This window comes from Lemur catta, chromosome 14 (genome assembly GCF_020740605.2).
Source record: "Lemur catta isolate mLemCat1 chromosome 14, mLemCat1.pri, whole genome shotgun sequence".
Taxonomy (NCBI): Eukaryota; Metazoa; Chordata; class Mammalia; order Primates; family Lemuridae; genus Lemur; species Lemur catta.
The window spans coordinates 12,908,055-12,928,166 of record NC_059141.1 but is presented as its reverse complement, the minus strand read 5'-3'; the positions used below and the strand labels follow the sequence as shown (position 1 = coordinate 12,928,166).

Below are 20,112 nucleotides of genomic sequence, written 5' to 3'. Positions count from 1 at the left end.
GCCATAGTCAGAACCAACTAAATGCATATAAGATGATTGAATCATTTTTATTGGAGAAAACATTGAAGCAAAGGAGACTTAGTCTTAATAAAGAGCAATATAAAACTTTCTCCCTCTTTTATGTCATTAATGAATATTTTATTCTTCTCAACAAGGTAGAATCTGGCCTACAAAACATACACCCATGATATTAGCTTTGTTGGAAAAATTTTTAAATGAATTTTCAGAGCTGTTGATGCTATAAAAATAGCATTGTACTTCTGTGGTTGCTTTATTATCACTTTTTTCCTTCATTTTTGGCAGATAAAATCACACAAGAAGATATTGAAGGCATTCTACAGAAATTTACTGGGAATATAATGCAAGTACCCCCCCTGTAAGTTTAATTATTGAATGTGGATAAATGTTTTGTTTTACTTTCCAGTGGTTTACATCACTCTAATTAAAATAAATGGGCTGCCTTTTGCTATATGGCAAGGCAGGTTTTAAATGTGACATGGCAGATGATCAAGTACAGGTGAACCTGATGTAGACAGGGTGTGGAGCCTTTGGCACTCTCTAAGACGTAGCGGCACGTGGTCTGCTTTGTTCCTACGTGTCGCCGCAGTCTGATATCTGTGCTATTGCAGTGTTTCCTGGCTTTTCTGATTCTTATCAATAGACATGGGGCAATTTTGGTGCCCAGAAATGTCACTTTTCTCAGAATTGCTGTGAAGGGACTAGTGTAATCTGGGAAGGGCATCACAGCTGTGATTTGGAGTACTAATGTGTGCTGCCTGTCAGGTGCTGGGACCATTCCTTTTAGGCAGAATCAGTGAAACAGATGAGAGTTGTAACTTATTAAAAATATGATTATATTGCTTTACCACTTGTCTTAGTTCATGAGCTGCTATAACAAAAATAACACAAACTGGGTAGCTTATAAACAACAGAAATTTATTTCTCACAGTTCTGGAGGCTGGGAAGTCCAAGATCACAGTGCCAACAGGTTCAGTGTGGTGCCTTCTTGCTGTGTCTCCCCATGGTGGAAGTGGCAAGGCAGATCTCTGGGGCCTCTTTTATAAGGGCATTACTACCTTTCATGAGGACTCTGCCCTAGGACCTTCCAAGAGCTCCCACCTCCTAATACCATCACCTTGGGAATTAGGATTTCAGCATACAAATTTGGGGGGTACACAAACATTTAGATCATAGTACCACTTAACCATATTTTTGTGCACATTACCATTTTAAGCAAATTCCTTTTTTTTTTTAATGACTGATGACTATAAGACATGTCAGGATAAGTTACTGACAGTTCTTTTAGAATTTAATATTTATATTTAAAAATCTTTGTTTTTTCAAGAACATTGAAATATCTATGGGGAAGTTTTTCTTCATGGTTTTGCTTCAAATATAAAGATGTAAAAATTTTAGTAAGATTTGCATAAACATTTCGGATCATTTTTAAAATAAATTAAACTTATTATATTTATTTATAAGAACCATTTTAGAATTTTCTTTTCTGTGATTATTCCAAGAGTTTTGTGTCTAATACAATTTAATCACACAAAGCTAAGATCTGTTAAGTAGATTATTTGCATATTAGCTTTTTAGAAGCATTTTGTTAGCTTTTATATAAAAATGAATATTGTAATAGAAATGGTTACAGGGAAATATAGCTGAGATTATTATGACCAGAGGCTACTAGGTTCCTTGTGTCTTTAACATAGAATGAGGCCTAGTAAAGAGCAAACGTGAATAGACCATCTCCAGGAAGATGGTTAAAGAATAAAATTGGCAACACTGATTATTGAGTGTTAGAATGAGCTTATATTAGCCTCAGAGATATTTAGAAACTATCCATGACAGCATTGTGGAGTTGATTGGAAGAAAATACTAGTTCATTTTTCAGAAGGATTTTCAGTGTAAAGGGCTGCTAGTCATCCTTTCTTTCCATGCCTTAATCTGAAATTCTCTCTCCATCTTTCTAAATCACTCTCCATTCTTGCTCTCCCTTACCCTTCTTCTCTCCCTCTCTTATCTTGCAAGCTATTCGGCATTAAAGAAAGATGGCCAGAGACTTTCAACTTTGATGAAGAGAGGTGAAGTCGTAGAAGCAAAACCTGCCAGGCCAGTGACTGTATACAGTATCTCCCTTCAGAAATTCCAGCCACCATTTTTCACGTTAGGTAAGATGAGGAAACTTGAAATCATTTGTGTTGACATGTACCTTTATTTTGTATTTGGCTACTTTTGTGTAATTTTAATGTGTCCCTGGGATATTGGAGATTTTTTTTAATTTGAATTTAAGAAAGGTTAGGATTTGTTAGTAACTTTTTGATAACACAGTTAATGAGATACCAAAGCTATATGGAGGTTCAGAAATACCTTTCTAACTAGGCTGAGTTTTTCATATATTGTATTATGTTACCTTACTATGAAGTTGGAAGTAACATACTTTAGATCTCTATAGAGAAGAGTAGGTAAGAAGTATATATTTTTTACATTTTAGATATTTATCATCTTTTTCCTCCCATGGCAAGTAACTGATAGATTCAGTTTTAGAATTGACATTAATTTGTCCTTTTAAAACAAAGCTTTTTTGGTTTTTGGATAAAAAATTCTAAAAGGGAGTAATTTTTCCCCCTCTTCTTTGTATCCTATAAATTACTACTAAAGATCCTGAAAATATGGAAAAAATGGGTAAGGCAGAAATGTATTCTTGGACACATGGTCACATTTTAATTTAGATTATCACTTTGAATTATAATACATATTTGAAATAAATATAAAAGCCAAAAAATTTGCTTCTATTGTTGGAAATTTTATGATCTTCACAGCTGCAGAAAGTTGTGAAGAGCTGTAAAGAATCAAAAGCTGTAGTTCTTAATCCTCAGCCTCCCTTAAATTGATCCTACCCTTAATTTCACACTGCATACTGAATAGGATTCCTTTTAGAAATAATTTTCCAAAACCTTTTTTCCTAAATTTTGTTGATTTTTCCCATTGACATTATTATTTAATGTGTATTCAGTTCCTACCAAATATGATTTTGTACAATTAGTAAAAAAGGCACTCCTTTTCTTGAGTTTCCTGATACTAAAATATTTGACAAGTAATGAAAAAAACACACTAAAAATGTTTTGCTCCATTCCATGACAATGAAGCAGCTGGTTTGGCAGAGTAGATATGATCTATGAACGTAAGAAAAACTCAAATTTTTCTGATTGCCTGTAAATTGTAAATATCTTAACTATAGTGTAATAGGCCAAAAGAACTGTCTTTTCACCAAAGTCAAATATAGTGCAAGAATGTTAGCACACTTACATTTGATCCTAATGCCCATTTTTTTTTTCTTAGCAGTGGCCCCAAACTGTGAGCTGACTGAAACAAAAAAAAGGAATTAAAATCCCCAGGTGTTGAATTTTGATTAATTCCTCCAATGGCTTTATGTGTACCAGTGAGACTAGAGACAGCTAGAATGTAGTCCCTTTGTGTGGAAATATGGCAGCTGTTTTCAGGATGTCTTGTTGATGAATAAAAATAATGCAGAGTCCTGCTGTCAACCAATAAACGTGTATATTGTGTTAAGATGTTTAGATATACATTCAGTTTTGGGGACATTGTATAATTTTAAGTTATTTCATGATTTTTTAAGAAATATTTCCAAGAGCACATTTTAATATGCTGAGCTCTCTATGTGTAGTACACCAAATGTAATTCTTATCACTGTAAAAGGACTTTTTTTTATTGAATTGGTTGGTTGTATATTTTTGAAGGTGCAAATCTGAAAATATTTTAATAATCTTCAGCTCATTTTGGCAAAGCTGCAATTTCTAACCATTTAAAAACCTATTAAATGAACAAGATGTACAAATCTGAAGATATTTTTTAAAATCTACAGCTCTCAATAGCAAAGCTGAGATTTCTAACTATTTAAAACCTATTAAATGAACAAGGCTGAAGTATTAAAGTGGTGTGACTTGCCAGTTAATTTAAAATGTGTTCATGAGTTTTTGCTGTTTGCTTTCTCCACACTCTGACTTTTCAATCTCACAAACACATATGCTACTGGATGAATAATTTATGTTTTAGCACATAAATATTTTATCACAGGATTGTTTGCATAGTGCATTTTTACATTTGTTTAGGGGCATCATTTCTATGTAAAGTGGATTTCATAGAAGGTTAGCAATTTACCATGTCACTGTTAACATTCCAGATGTTGAATGTGGAGGAGGTTTTTATATCAGAAGCTTGGTCAGTGACATTGGCAAAGGTAAGCATAAAAATGAATTATGAATTATCATTTAGAGAGTAATATTCCTTTTCGATGGGAAGAGGAAATTTTCTGTTTTTCTTATTTCTGAGTATTGGCCTTAGGAACTGAACTCTTGCTGCCTTCAGCTTTAGAAGCATTGTAGGTTTATGGCATGCAATTATCAGGCTCAGCAGCTGCAGTGAAATGCTCATAATGGGAAAGAAGAAGAGAAAGAGAGGAACAGAAAATGAAGACAGGAATAATGAATGTAAGAGCCAACATTTTTCCAGTACAAAACATTTTAATTCAAAGTAGGGATCAAAAAAAAAAAAAAAAGGTTTACCCTTCTAAAAGTTACTTTCATTGATGTAAATCAAGTTTTTTAAAAATTAGAAGCCATAGTCTTATAAATAGCCAGAAAGTTGCAGTTCTGCCTCTGCCATTTACTACTGGGCAGTTGTGACATCGGCAGTTCTATTACCTCATCTATAAAGTAAGGGTAATATTCACCTCGTGGTTTTGCTTCATGAGTTACATAAGAAAAATGTGTGCAAGTTCTTTGTTGACATTAGAGCATTTTAGGTGAGTTATTAAATATTATTTTGCTCCTTAATAATTTCTTTATCTCAAGGCTCTTGGTTCTTATATTGGATTATTATAATTTTATTCTTGGGGTGATTTTGAGAGGTTTAAGTCAAGTTCTGTCACTTGAAAAATTATAGGCTATGAAATACTGAATCATTTATCTTCTGGATTTTTTCACCTTTTGTTGCTATAGAACTCTCTTCCTGTGCCAATGTGCTAGAACTGACCCGAACCAAACAGGGACCATTTACACTAGAAGAACATGCCCTTCCTGAAGACAAATGGACAATTGATGACATTGCACAGTCTCTTGAGCATTGCTCATCTCTTCTCCCAGCAGAGTTGGCACTTAAAAAGTCAAAACCTGAGGAGTCTAATGAACAGGTTTTGAGCTGTGAATCTATAACTCTAAATGAGACAAAGGGAGAAGACGATGTAAGTAAGCCATTTTGAAATTGGCCTGGGAATATCATCATTTCCTGGTGACATTTGAATCCTGTGTGCAGATGCAGAATGACAGGCTACATGCAAGAGACAACCATTCCTAACTTAATTTTTTGCATGAAGGAAAGTGTCCATCATTTACAGGTTTCTATAGTATATAATTTATTTGCTATACATTATATATGGCCTTGTACTTTAGTTCTTTGCTGTACTATGGAATGTTCTCTTAGAATTTTTTATGTTGTTAAAGTGTGAATATGATTGGATTCAGGAAAATTAACCTTCTGAATTTGATCTGTCTTTAGTTTTTTCCTGTGAAAAAGTTGAACAGATTTTCTAATCAAAGAAAAAAGAAATATGGGCTACATGTTTTAGTTTCACAAAAGTGAATGTAATTTAGTGTTATTTTGACTTTATTTAGGCTTCCTGATGGCTCCATTTTATTGAAATCTATCAACTTGTTTGAAATGGCCATTATTGATCTCTTTCTTGTGTTTTGGAGAGTTGTTATTATTACAAACATTTCTTTGATAAAACTACATTCATTTAGTAATGCTTGTGTTTATTTAGATCTTGGAAATAAACTTTTATAATAAATATTTGTAAATGTACCAAATTATTGCTGCTGCCACTAACAGAATATAAATAGAAAACTAATATTTAACTAAATTCATCTCTACCGTTAGAGAAGACAGCCCCTAAAGCTTTGTATTTTGGCAGCTGTGAGATATTTTCCTGGTAATTTCATCAACATAGTCAACCATTTTGTACCAAAGTACTAAATAACATAATTTTTAAAATTTAAAATGAATGCATTTTTGATTAAAAAGTTCTTTATTCCTTAGCATTTATTTCTCTCTTTATAGGGCATTAATCCCTGTGACATTGTGTTTTTAGTTGTTGACTCTCTTTCAAGTGATATTTATAGACATGGAGATAGCTGTCCTGCATTTCTGCTCTAAATATTTAAAAACAGTTATTCTCAAACATTTTCATTCAAATAGCTTTCTGAAAGTTTCCTATCCCTGTTTGCCATAATTTTGAAAATGTTATATTACAAATGTCATATTACAAAATGGTAAATTTCATATATAATGAGTGCTTCACATTTTTGTTTTGGGAGAGCAATACATTGTGCAGCCAGACTGTAGAAACGTTCAAATTCCTCTTCCTTTACTCAAAAGGGGTATAGTTTCAAAAGGAAGACATTAAAATTTTTCTAAAATACAAGTTTTTAGATTTTTATGGATTGACTTTTTAATGGTGGTTGCCTGCTTGCAACCACTAACTCAGAATTTTAAAATATATAAACTATAGTGGTTTTATTTGTAGTTAACCTAATATAAACTCAATAAAAAAAGTTGTATGCTTCAGTAGAACATTGTCAGCACATTGGCAACATATTTTAAATGAAAATATTAAAACTAATTCTTAGTATGAGACAGATAATTACAAGGAAAAGAGTATTGATATCATGATGCATTAACATAAAATGCCAAACACACAAAGTTTTAAATTAGAAAGTTTACGATTTTACTTGTTCATATCTAGTGCCCCACAGTTTGTGTTAACCAAAGGTAGCAGTGGGTACCTTTGCCTATTGGAATGTCACAGGTAACAGTATTCATTGCAAGTAAAGTCCAGTAGTGAAGTATTTAGGTTTCAGAACACAGCTGAGGTATTTCTGTTCTGTTTCTCACACTTAAAAAATTGTCGTGTATAGTTTACTAATTGGGAAGAGTAGAGATTGTTTGAAAAGGCAAGTAATTTTCAAAAATGATAGCCAGTCTTTTTTTATATTGAAAACATTGAAGGAAGTTTTGCCAAATGGGAAAATTACCCATTATCCTCATCATTCTAATGTAGTTAACTTTAGAATTTCAATTTTTATATTATTCTTTCCCTTTTTTTGTTCACATAATTACAATCTTAAGTCACCTATACTTTTTAATTGACTATTTTTCATTTGATATTATCTATTTGTATTTAGTTTTGATAATGATTTTAATTATCTTACTTTATACTCATAATTTATTTAAACCATTTCCTTATTGGTGAATACTTAAGTAGTTCTCAATTTTATTAGGATACATTTCCGGGAGTGGGATTATTAGGTGAAATAATATGAACAGTTTTATGATTTATGTTTGCCTTATTGCATTCCCAAAGAGTTGTAACATTTTATAGTTTTACCATTTGGGTAGGGGTTTTTTATATGTTGTTGCTAATTTAGTTAAGTATAAGAGAGAGATCAAAGTTTCTCTGATTTGCCTTTGTGTCATTTATCTGTATACTTTGTTCATTTATATAAATAAATGTCTTAATGGTTTCTTTACACATTTGATGAGTTGTTTATGCAGTAAATCCTTGATAGAAGTACTTTTTGTAGCCTGTTGTCTTTTTTATTTTGGTTGTATTTTTCATTTTTGCTAACTAAATCTGCTAACTAATTTTAATAATTCTTCCCCTTCTATCATTGTCAGATTTGTAAGTATGAATAGTTAAATTTTATTGAAACTTTAAAATATCATTCTTTTTTTTTAGTGTTTTAGAGACAGGATCTCCCTCTGTCACCTAGGCTGGAATACAGTGGCATGATCACAGCTCACTGCAACCTCGAACTCCTGTGCTCACATGATCCTCCTGCCTCAGCCTTCCAAGTAGCTGGAACTACAGGTGTGCGCCATGCCTGGCTAATTTCTCTATTTTTCATAGAAGATGGGGTCTCACTTGTTGTCCAGGCTGGTTTTGACCTCCTGGCCTCAAGTGATCCTCCCGCCTCAGCCTTCCAAAGTGCTGGGATTACAGGCATGAGACATCATGCCTGGACTAAAATACTATTTTTAACTCTTATAAGTAGCTAAAACTGATCAAGATGCTCTGAAAAGTTCAAGACTCAGCCATAAAAAAAAGCTAGTTTTCTTTTAAGACTCTGTTAAGTACCAATGGTTTTTTTTTTATTTTAATCCAAATATTAAATATCTATGCCTTATGTATTTCTAGATCTAATGCTTCATGATATAATAAAGTTGGTTTACTTGTAAGAAAAAGATAAATTAGAAATTCCTGAAAATGTTTCAACCTGGAACATACCAAATCACTTCATTTTGACACTTTAAGTTTTTTATGTTTCTGAAAAATATTGTCTTAAGAGTTGTCAAAAGTGGTCATAGAATTATTTACAGTTTTAAAATTCATGACCATTGTAATAGAAATTTGCTTTCTACAAATTCAAAATAGTGAAATGTGAATGAAGGCTAAACACATTTTCCTATATGTGTACTGACTAGATCTTTTCTTCTTAAGTACTTGAATTAATACAAGCCACTGACTCATCAGAAATTATTCATTGTGTGAGAAAAGAAAAGAGTACTTTATTTCAGGTCTTCAGTCCATTTTATGCCCCTCTGACCAGTTTGAAATTTGTATCAGACTTACAATGAGCATTTAGAGGTTCAATTAAATGGTGAATTGTTCAATTTCAAGGGAAGAAAGTAATTTACATTATATCATCATGTATATAATAGACAAAAATATGATTCGAAAGCACTCTAAAATGTTGAAACATTTAAATAGAGGAAGATAATAGATATGATATGAGGTTCATGAAATGATTATAATGGCCTGGTAGTTAAATCTAAATAGGATTGTTTTGAAACTCTTTCTTTAAGGTATGTATGAGTAGCTCTAGTTTGTACTAATAGTTCATTAAATACCATTTGTTAAGCATTTCCTACATAGCAGTTGAGTCAGTAATGCCTTCATTTGTCAACTTGAGTTAAATTCTCTTTATGAATAGGACTATCTTTATATTGCTGTTATAAATGGTGATACCAGTAGGAAAGTTGAAGTTCAGAAATTATTATTTTGCTTTTCTTATCTATAACCCTTAAAATACAACATATTAAGTTTATTTCTGTCTTTACCATTAATCAGCTTTTTGATCCTAGGCAAATCACTTAATCTTTTTGGGCTTCAGTTTCCTCATCTTAAAAACAAAGGAGATGAGACTAATCCGTTGCTAAGATCCTTTCCAAGACTGAAATCTTAGGCTTCCAAGTGTAGCTAATTTGTACTTATTCTGCTGGGGAACTCATTTCTCATGAACCTAAGTTTTCATATTGTTCATCAATTCTGGAAAATTCTCATTTTTTATTTCTTTGGATATTGCATCTCTTTCAGCTAGTAGTCCTATTTACATCTTGCCTTCTCACTTTATTCTATGTGTCTAATTGCTTTTTCATGTCTTCCATCTCTTTTTCCCACTGTGCTGCATACTGGGCAATTTCCTCCATTCTTTCTTCCAGATAACAAATTCCTCCTTCTGCCATTTTTATTTATTGTTTAACAATCCTATATTTATTTTAATGACCCTTGTGTTTTGTTTTTATTTCTAGAACGTCAACTTTTTCCTGCCAAATCTGTCTCTTCTTTTTTTGTGTGTGTTGTCTAATTCTTTAATTAGGGTTTTAGTAAGTGTATGCATTTTATCACTTTTTATTGATGCCTAATATACATACAGAAAATTGCACATATCACAAATGTATAGCTTGATGAATTTCACAGATATGTGTGTAAACAGCAACCAAATCAAGACACAGAATATTACTGCTCGCCCCCCCCCCAGAAGCCCTGCAGAAGCTTTTTTCTTGTCACTAACCACCTATTACTACCCCATCATCAAGGATAAACCACTTCTCTCTTTATAGATTATTAATTTTGTCTGTTTTGTACATCACATAAATAGAAGTATACAATATATACTCTTTTATGTCTGGCTTCTTTTGTACAAAGTTACGATTATGAGGCTCTTCCATATCATTAGGTATATATACATTTAAAGTCATTATGTCTTGATGGATTGATCTGTTTATCATTATATAATGCGCTTATTCATCTCTGGTAGTGTTTCTTTTTCTGAATATTTTTCTGAATTTGTCTACTATTAATATAACCACTCCAGCTTTTTTTAAATTAGTGTTTTCATGGTATATATTTTTTCTTTTTTTTTTTTGTTACTTTTAGCTATTGTTTTTCCTTATACTTAAAGTGGGTTTCATATAGGCAACATACAGGTGAGTCTTACCTTTTTTATCTAATCTGACAATCTCGAGGTTTTTTTTCCTGGAGTGTTTAGATCATTTACAGTTAATATATCAATATGGTTTGATTTGCTCTACCATGTCCCTATTTGCTTTATGTTTGAACCATTTTTTCTTCATTCCTTTTTCATCTTTGGCTGCTTTCTTTAGGACTATTTTTTTAGTGTTCTATTACATCTATTGGCTTGTTATATCTCTTTAAAAATTTTTTTTTTAGTTTGCTGTGGGATTTACAATATTCATTTTTAATCTGTCACAGATTACCTTCAAATAGTATTACACCACCTCATATGTTTTTTGATTTTTGTTTTTTGGGTTTTTCTTTTCTTTTCTTTTTTTTTTTTTTTATGAGACAGATTCTTGCTCTGTTGCCAGGCTATAGTGGCGTCATCATAGCTTACCGCAACCCAAACTCCTAGGCTCAGGAGATCCTCCTGCCTCAGCCTCCAAAGTAGCTGGGACTATAGGTGCACACCACTACACCTGGCTAATTTCTTCTATTTTTAGTAGAGATGGGGTTTCAAGCTTGCTCAGGATAGTCACGAACTCTTGGCCTGAAGTGATCCTCCCACCTTGGCCTCCCAGAGTATAAATCGGTTTTTTGTTGTAGTTGTTGTTCTTTGTTTTCACTTTACTTCTGTAGACCAGGGGTCAGCAAACTTTTTCTATGAAGGGCTATACTGTGTAGACTTATCTCAGAGATATTGCGTACTTGATTACAAACTAGACCACTGCAATAAAGCTAATACTGCAATAAGGTGAGTATTGTAATAAAGCAAGTCACACAAATTTTTTGGTTTCCCACTACATATAGAAATGTGTTTATACTGTACTATAGTCTATTATGTATGCAATAGCACTGTATCTAAAAAATGTACATACCTTAATTTAAAACTACTTTATTGCTAAAAATTTAATGATCATTTGCTTTTTCAGTGCATTGTAATGTTTTTGCTGGTGGAGGGTCTTGCTTTGATGTTGATGACTGCTGACTAATCGGGGTGGTTATTACTGAAGGTTGGGGTGGCTGTAGTAATTGCTTAAAATAAGACATCGATGAAGTTTGATGCATTAATTGATTCTTCCTTTCATGGAAGATTTCCCTGTGGTATGCAGTGATGTTTGATAGCATTTTGCCCACAGTAGAACTTCTTTCAAAGTTGGAGTCAGTCTTCTCAAACCCTGCCACTGCTTTATCAACTAAGTTTATGTAATATTCTAAATCTCTTGTTGTCATTTTGGTAATGTTCACAGCATCTTCCCAGGAGTAGACTCCATCTCAAGAAACTACTTTATTTGCTCATCCATAAGAAGCAACTCGTCATCCACTCAAGTTTTTATCATGAGATTGCAGCAATTCAGTCATGTCTGGCTTGTTTCCACCACATCTCAGTTGCTTCCTCCATTGAACTCTTAAACCTCTCTAAGTCATCCATGAGGGTTGGAATCAACTTCTTCCAAATTCCCTTAATGTTTATGTTTTGACCTCCTCCCATGAATCAAAAATGTTCTTAATAGCATCTATTAATAGAATGGTGAATCCTTTCTGGAAGATTTTCAATTAACTTTACTCAAATCCATCAGAAAATCATTATCTATGGCAACTATAGCCTTACAAAAATGTATTTTTTAGAAAACTAGACTTGAAAGTTCAAATTACTCCTCAATCCATGCGCTGCAGAATGGATGCTGTGTTCGCAGGCATGGAAATGACATTAATCTCCTTGTAATATCTCTTAGGTGACCAGATGCATTGTCAATGAGCAGTAATATTTTGGAAGGAATCTTTTTTCCCCAGCAATAGATGTCACCAATGGCTTAAAATATTCAGTACAGCATGCTGTAAACAGATGTACTATCACCCAGGCTTTGTCGTTCCATTTATAGAGTACAGGCAGAGTAGATTTAGCATAATTCTTAAAGGCCCTAGGATTTTTGGCATGGCAAGTGAGCATTGGCTTCAACTTAAATCACCAGCTGCATTAGCCCCTAACAAGAGAGTCAGCTTGTCCTTTGAAGCTTTGAAGCCAGGCATTGACTTCACCTCTCTGGCTATGAAAGTCCTACTGGCATGATCTTCCAATATAAGGCTGTTCCATCTACATTGAAAATCTGTTGTTTAATGTAGCCACGTTATCAGTTAACTAGGTCTTCTGGATAACTTGCTATAGCTTCTACATCAGGACTTACTGCTTCACCTTGTGCTTTTATATAATGGAAATGGCTTCTTTCCTTAAACCTCATGAACTAACCTCTGCTAGCTTCCAGCCATTCTTCTGCAGCTTCCTCACTTCTCTCAGCTTCATAGAATTGAAGAGAGTTAGGGGCTTGCTCTGGGTTAGGCTTTGGCTTAAGGGAATGTTGTGGCTGGTTTGATCTATCCAGACCAGTAAATCTTTCTTCATATCAGCAATAAGTCTGTTTCTGTTTTGCATTCATATTTGTATGTGTTTATTGGAGTAGCTCTTTAAATTCCCTTCAAGAAGTTTTTGTTTGCATTCACAACTTGGCTAACTGGTGCAAGAAGCCTAGCTTTAAGCCTGCTTTGGTTTTTGACAGGCCTTCCTCACTAAGCTTAATCATTTCTGACTTTTGATTTAAAGTGAGAGACATGCAACTCTTCCTTTTACTTAGAAACCGTTGTAGGGCTATTAATTGGCCTCATTTCAATATTTTTGTGTCTCAGGAAATAAATAGTGAGGCTCGAGGAGAGGGAGGGAGATGGGGGAACAGCCAGTCAGTGGAGGGGTCAGAACACACAACATTTATTGATTATGTTTGCTGTCTTATATGGGTATGGTGTGTGGTGCCCCCAAACAATTACAATAGTAACATCAAATATCACTGATCATAGATCACCATAGCATATAATAATAATGAAAAAGTTTGAAATATTGTGAGAATTACCAAAATGTGACCCAGAGACATGAAGTGAGCATATGCTATTGGAAAAATGGTGCTGACATACTTGTTTGACACAGGGTTGCCATAAACCTTGAATTTGTAAAAAAATGCAATATCTGGGAAGGGCAATAAAGTGAAGGGCAATAAAATGAGGCATGCCTGTAAAGATTCTAGGCTTTGCAGACCATATGGCTTCTGTTGCAACTACTCACCTCTGCCCACTGCAGCGTGAAAGCAGCCATAAGCGATATACATAAATGAATGGGTGTGGCTGTGTTCCAATATAACTAATTTATCCTCATGCTGCAGCTTGCCAACCCTGGCTTTAGACTCCCAGTTATCTTCTAAAGAGATTAAAAATCATAAAAATATATTTTATATTTATTCATATCCTGGTGCTCTATTTCTTTATGTAGAAGCATATTTCTATCTGGTATCATATTTCTCCTTTGTGAATAACTTCCTTTAATATTTTTTTATAGCACAGGTCTGATAGTAATAAATTCTCTCGGCTTTTATTTATCTGAAAAAGTGTTTATTTTGTTTTTGAAAGATATTTTTGCTGGGTATATAAATCTTTGTTGGTTAACTTTTTTTTCTTTGATACTTTAATGATGTTACTCAGTTATCTTCTGGTTTGTATGTTTCTCTGGCTGCCTTCAAGATTTTATTTTATCTTTGATTGTTAGTCACTTGATGTGTGTAGGTGTGATTGTCTTTGTATTTATCCTTTTGGGGGCCTCTTAATTTCTTGTATCTTTGGGGTTTTTTTTTCTTTATCAATTTTGGAAAATTCTCAGCTATTATCTCTTCAAATATTTATTCTGTTCCATCCTTCTCCCTTCACCCTGCTCCTTTTGGGACTCAAATTGCTGGTATGTTCAAGCATTTGGTTGGTATATAGCTCTTGGATGCTTTTTTTTTATTATTTGTATTTCACTTTGGATAATTTCATTTGACTTATCTTCAAGGTTACTGATTCTTTTCTCAGTCATGCCTACTGTGCTGCTGATACACCTGCTGAAGTAATTCTTTGCTTCTGATATCATATTTTTAAAATTCTAGTATTTTTATTCTTTTTTCTGGATTCTGTCTCTCTGCTGAAATATTTTTATCTATTAATGCATTTTGTCTGCCTTTTCCACTAAATCCTTTAGCATATTAATCACAGTTATTTTAAAGTCCTTTTCTAATAGTTCTAACGTTTGAGCCATATTGAAGTCTAGGTCTGTTAAGCTTCATCACATGACAGTCTTTTTTTTTTTCCTTGCTTGTGTATGTATGGTTTATGTATTCCTTGATTATATGCCAAATGTTATATATAAAACAAACTTAGGGAAATAGTATTTATATCCAGAAAGAGGCACATTTGTTCTGTCCAGTCATTTGTGTGGGGGGTTGGAGCAGTCTAATCCCTAGTTGAACTGGGTTTAGGTTTGTTGTTGCTGTACTTAACCATCAATGCCCCAGATTTCTAACCGCTGCAGGGGTGGGCTGCTGTTACTTTGTCTTAGTGTGGGGCCTGGATTGCAGAAGGTTTTTTATTACTGTTTCTGTCCATGCTCAGATTTCAGCAAGTCTTCACACCTGTGCCACAGAAGGACTCTGACCCCTGCTTTTTCTGACCTTCCCTAGCTGCAGACTGTTGTTGCTTGGTACCGCTCATAGCATCATGGGGTAACGGGGCATTTTTCAGTTCTCTCACTCCAGCCTCAGTCTTAGACTCTGAGCTCCTGGACTTCAGGTGTGAAGTTTCTCTGTAATTCTGCCGCTTCTCCAGTAGTGGCAGATCTCTGCTTTGTATCAGCACAGGATCCTGAGCAGAACTGATTTTCTACCCTTTGTCCAGTGGCAGACAGCTTTTGCTTTCACCCTTCCATCAAAGGCAGTGGATGTTTTCTTGGGCCTCTCCTCTCCCCCAGTAACTTAAGGCTTTTCCTTCATGTAAGAGAAGTTTCATGCATCAGAGGGTTCTGTGCCTTTGTGCCACCTACAGCATCTCTCTTGGTCCTCCTGCCCTCCCCTACTCTTTTTCATGAGTACCTGGAAGACCCACGGAGAAGAGAGACCCATGGAAAAGAGCACGGAAGTGAGTGCAGACTTCTTTTGTGTCTGTTGATTGCTTTGTTTCTAAACTGTTGCTCTTGGACTTCAAGAATCCATTCCAATTTCAGCTGTTTTCTTTTTACCTGTTTTGATGGTTAATTTTATGTGTCAACTCGACTGGGCCACAGGATGTCCAGATGCCTGATTAAACATCATTTCCAGGGTGTCTGGGAGGGTGTCTCCAGAAGAGACATTTGAAGTGGTGGACTGAGTGCAGCAGACGGCCCTCCCCAACGTGAGTGGGCATCACCCAACCTGCCAAGGGCCTGAATAGAACAAAAGGTGGAGGAAGGTTGGATTCGCCCTCTCTCTGCCTGACTGCTGAGCTGAGCCATTGATCTTCTGCCCTCGGTGCTCCCTTCAGACCCAGGTTGGAATCTGTGCCATTGCTCGCCAGTTCTCAGGCCTTCCAACTGCACACCTGCAGCTTTCCTGGGTCTCCAGCTTGCAGACCACAGGTTGTAATTCCATGAGCCAATCCTTGTAATAAATGTCTCCATACACAAACACACACACACACACACACACACACACACACACACACACACACAAATTCCATGAGCCAATCCTTGTAATAAATCTCTCCATACACACACACACACACACACACACACACACACACACACACACACACACACACACGTATATCCCATTGGTTTGGTTTCTCTGGAGAACCATGACTAATACACCTGCTTTTATGGTGACTGCCTATGCCTTCTATACTCTGTCCAAAGGGAAACAGTTCATTCCCCCCATCTCTCCCCTAAGGCTTGTAACCCTTTTGAATTCAATTTACCTTACAGCCTCAACTCTCTGATGGGCTCAAGAAGTTACTCAGTTTTTTCCTCATTGGATCCATCAAGGTGGGATTGATGTTCTCTTGAAGCTTTCTGCTCCTAAGTGGAAGCTTCAATAATGCTTTTATTTTTCCCCCTAGCATTTATAATTGAGAGGGTTTTGAGGTTATTTTGTGTACTATTTTTGCTAGAAATGGAACTCTCTACAAGAGTAGTTAAGAACAGATAAACTGACTTGTGACACCATAACATATTTAATTTTATATTCTTAGAAAATAATCTGTCAAGCCATTGATTAATGGAAAACATTTAATAAATCTGCATTTGTGTATTCAGGTCCTTTGAAGTTATTTGACTTTTTAATTCTTCCTTTATAGGCGAGAAAATTGGGGCACAGAAAAGTAACTTCTCTCAACTCTAAATTATTTAATAAGGACAGGACTTAGAGGCCACATATCTGAAGTCATTAATATTCTTTTGGCTCACAGAATTGGCAATATGATCCAAAGGTGATGACTAGGTGATTTTATTCTATATAATTTAAATGGGTCCATTGTCAAATATTCACAAGTGCCTACTGTGCATGGAGAGAATATATGGCAAATGAAAGACATGGTGCAGGCCTTTAAGAAGCTTTCACTTACCTCACATGGGAACTCAAGAAATGTACATGTAAAAAAATAAGCAGCAGTACAAGACAACATAGAAGTATCAGTGAGAGGTATTGCCAAATTGTGCTGTTGATGGAGCAGTAATTCATTTCTGCAAACATCTGTGGGGCTCCTACTAAAGACAGGAGGGAGAGCATAGGACATCTGGCAGTTGGGATAGCAGCATAGAGAAGAAAGGCCTTGAGATGGGTCTTGAACAATATTTAATATTTGACGGGTTAAGAGTAAGACAGGAAGGGAGAATAGTTTCAGCAAAGATGGCAGCAAACAAGGCACATACAGTCAGCAAAGAGGAGACTGATCCGGATGGAGAGGAGGATTTGCATCATTTGGGATTATTGTTTAGAGCCTTAAAAGCCGGGATTGAGCAAAGCTTCAGAGGAGGGAAAGGTTCATATGCAAGCTTTATTTTAAGGAGATTAATCTGGCAATGACGTGGCAAAAACTGAATAGGTAGAAATGGGAAGGCGGAGAGCCCAGTTAGAACTGAGTCTGGTGCAGCAATGCAGTGTTCTGACAGTAAACTCCGAACTAGAGTATCGTCAGGTAACAGATGTTTGAATGGACAGTTTAAAGGAAAATTGATGGTATTTAGTGACTTATTAGGTAACTGAGAGCCATGGAATTGGAGGAAAAAATGATTACCAATTCATTAGTTTTTATTAAAGGGAATGAATCTGAATTTTTGGATGAGAGTAGCATTTTCTTGGGCATTGGGTAGTTGGTACAGTTGCCTATGATAAGGGCTACCTCTGTGCTTGGTCCTCTTTGAACAGCTGTGAGTCACCCACTGACCAAACAGTGAGCCTTTGGGAAAAGACCATGCCTTTTCACTTCTCTCCAAGAGCTTGGCAAATAGGTTTGTTGAAGTTAGTCTATAATTAGGGATTCCCAATTATTATTTGAAATATTAAAACATGCCAATGGTTGACAGCATGGGGTCCAGTGTTGTAGATTTTCCCAGCCCTGCTGCTCATCATCAGCTATTAACCTTAAGCAAGTTAGTTAACTTTCCTAAGCTCCAGTTTATTCATTTGTAAAGTGGGGATATTAATAATGTCTACTTCACAAAATGATGAAGCCTAAATTAGGTCATTCAGGCAAAGTGTTTAGCATGATTCTTAGAACCTAGTGAACAGTCAGTAAATAGAAGCAGATGCCACATACCTGATTTATATCCAACAGGAGAATCATAAATCTGAAATTCTTTATGGATTCAAATTATACATTTCGAAGATGCTTTATAAGATATTATTTTAGTAGGAAGAATTGAGCTGAAATAAAGAATTTTCTGACAGCAAAGATTATTAAATGGTGAAAGAGGCTATTGATGCAATTAGAAAAAGTCTTTAAAGAATGTAGACGTTCACCTTTTGCGTAAGTGTACAGAAGTACACTAAGTGTATACACACACGCACACACACAACGTTAAAGTTAGTAAACCCCTTTCACTTAACATCATCTCCTTTGTCCCCCCAACAATCCTGTGAAGTAGGTAGGATCTATCTTTATTTGTTAATATTTAGATGAAGAATTTGAAGTGGCACCAAGGACTAGGTGGCTTGCCAAGAATCACGCAGCTAGAGTGGCAGAGCTGGGTCTCTGTACTCTTCTGATTCCAAAATGCTGTTTACATCACATCTGGAGAAAAGTGCTCTGAGACACAGATGTTTAGTGGGAGGGATAAGACACACGCTGTAATGCCAAAAAATAACTGGGAATAAAAGCAGAAAATAAGACATTTGTTTCTGTTAAAATATGACAGAAAATAAGGCTCTTGTGGTTTGGGATTGGGCATTCAGAGAAGAAATGGGGAGCGATTTATTTTGGGTGAGACTACTCTTGGAGCACTGCATCTGGTTCGGGACTACTCATTTCTAGGCTTATAGAAGCCAGCTGGGTGAGGTTCAAAGTAACGCTCCAAAATGATTAAGGGACTGTTGGGATTGATTTATAAGACAGATTAAAAGAATTAAATGTGTATAGCTCAGCTAAGCAAAGACTGAAGAGAGACCAGCAAAATGTATACAAATATCTAAAATGTGTAAACATTAAAAAGAGATTAATTATTTAACATGATACACGGGGGCACAATATGCAGTAATAGGATGAAAATTTAAGCTGAATATATAGCAAAATTTCCCAATAATGAATCTATTAAGGCTATCTGTAGCATGGTCTTTCTCTAGAGAAGCAATAGAAGTTTCAAGCCTTATGATTTTTAAAACTTTCTTGGGAACTATATATTAGATGATGTTAGAGAATTATTATTCATTTGACCAGGCATGATAACGGTATTGTGGTTATATATGAAAAATTCATTTTTTTAGAGTTACATACTCTGAAATATAGGCATAGAACAACATGATGTAAGAGATTTGCTTTAAAATACTACAGCAAGGAAAGAAGAAGGGTGGAAGAAAAGAAAGGGAGAGGAAAAAAGAGGGAAAGAAGGAAGAGAAGGCAGGGGAAAGAAGAAAAATGAAAGAAAAGGATTGATCAAGCAAGTGTGGCAAACTGTTGACAATGTTGAATCTGAAGGAAGTTAATATGTGAGTTCATTTTATTCTTCTCTGTTCTTTCATGTGTGTTTGAAAACGTTCATAATAAAAATTTTAAATTATATTTTCCTGAACAAACTCAGTTATGTATTAATCCCTGGCCTCCATGACTAGAAAAGCCCCTTTGCGCATGGGCAGAGCTCTGATTGACCAGGGCCCGCGATGGTTCACCGTCCAGCTCTGGCCATGTCGATTGGGCTGGGCTGACAGGTCCTTTCTAAAGCCGTAGATAGAAATCCAAAAGAATTCTTAGAATTGTAGGCCTCTCATATTAAATAGCTCCTGGAGGTGGGCCTCCTAAGGTGAAAAAACTGAGGGCAGGGTTGTTGAACCATTACCAGCCGACTTCTCCTGCTCTCCTGCCCCTCATTCGTGGAATATACTGGCCATTGAGCAGAGGTCTAGGTGGCTTTGTAATAACAAAGCCCCACTTTCTAAAATGGAAAAACACTTTCCACCTACTTATTGAGTTTGGGAAGCAAGAAGAGAGAGAATTCATTAAGCAAAAGGTTTCAAAATCCAGCAAACATTTTTAAAGCTGAAGTTTGGGGGTTTTTCTAAAGGAAGAATTTTTAAAACTATCTTTCTCCCTTAGCCTGTCTAGGAAGACCTTACCTCACCTTCTGGCCTTGAATGTTTAGGACAGGAGATTTAGGGAGTTTTGAAATATATGTGGTAAGCCTGGTTTTTTGTTGTTAG

At 35.3% G+C, this 20,112-nt stretch overlaps 1 protein-coding gene across 1 annotated transcript in view; it reads left to right on the top strand.

The window, feature by feature from the left end:
- TRUB1 (TruB pseudouridine synthase family member 1) overlaps positions 1-7,604 on the top strand; it is a 34,911-nt gene extending 27,307 nt beyond the window's left edge. The window contains exons 5-8 of the mRNA XM_045568071.1: positions 304-376; positions 2,032-2,171; positions 4,205-4,261; positions 5,022-7,604. Of these exons, the coding sequence (XP_045424027.1) occupies positions 304-376; positions 2,032-2,171; positions 4,205-4,261; positions 5,022-5,281 (530 nt within the window). The 3' untranslated portion in view covers positions 5,282-7,604. The remainder of the gene's footprint in view (positions 1-303; positions 377-2,031; positions 2,172-4,204; positions 4,262-5,021) is intronic.
- The last annotated feature ends 12,508 nt before the right edge of the window (positions 7,605-20,112 follow it).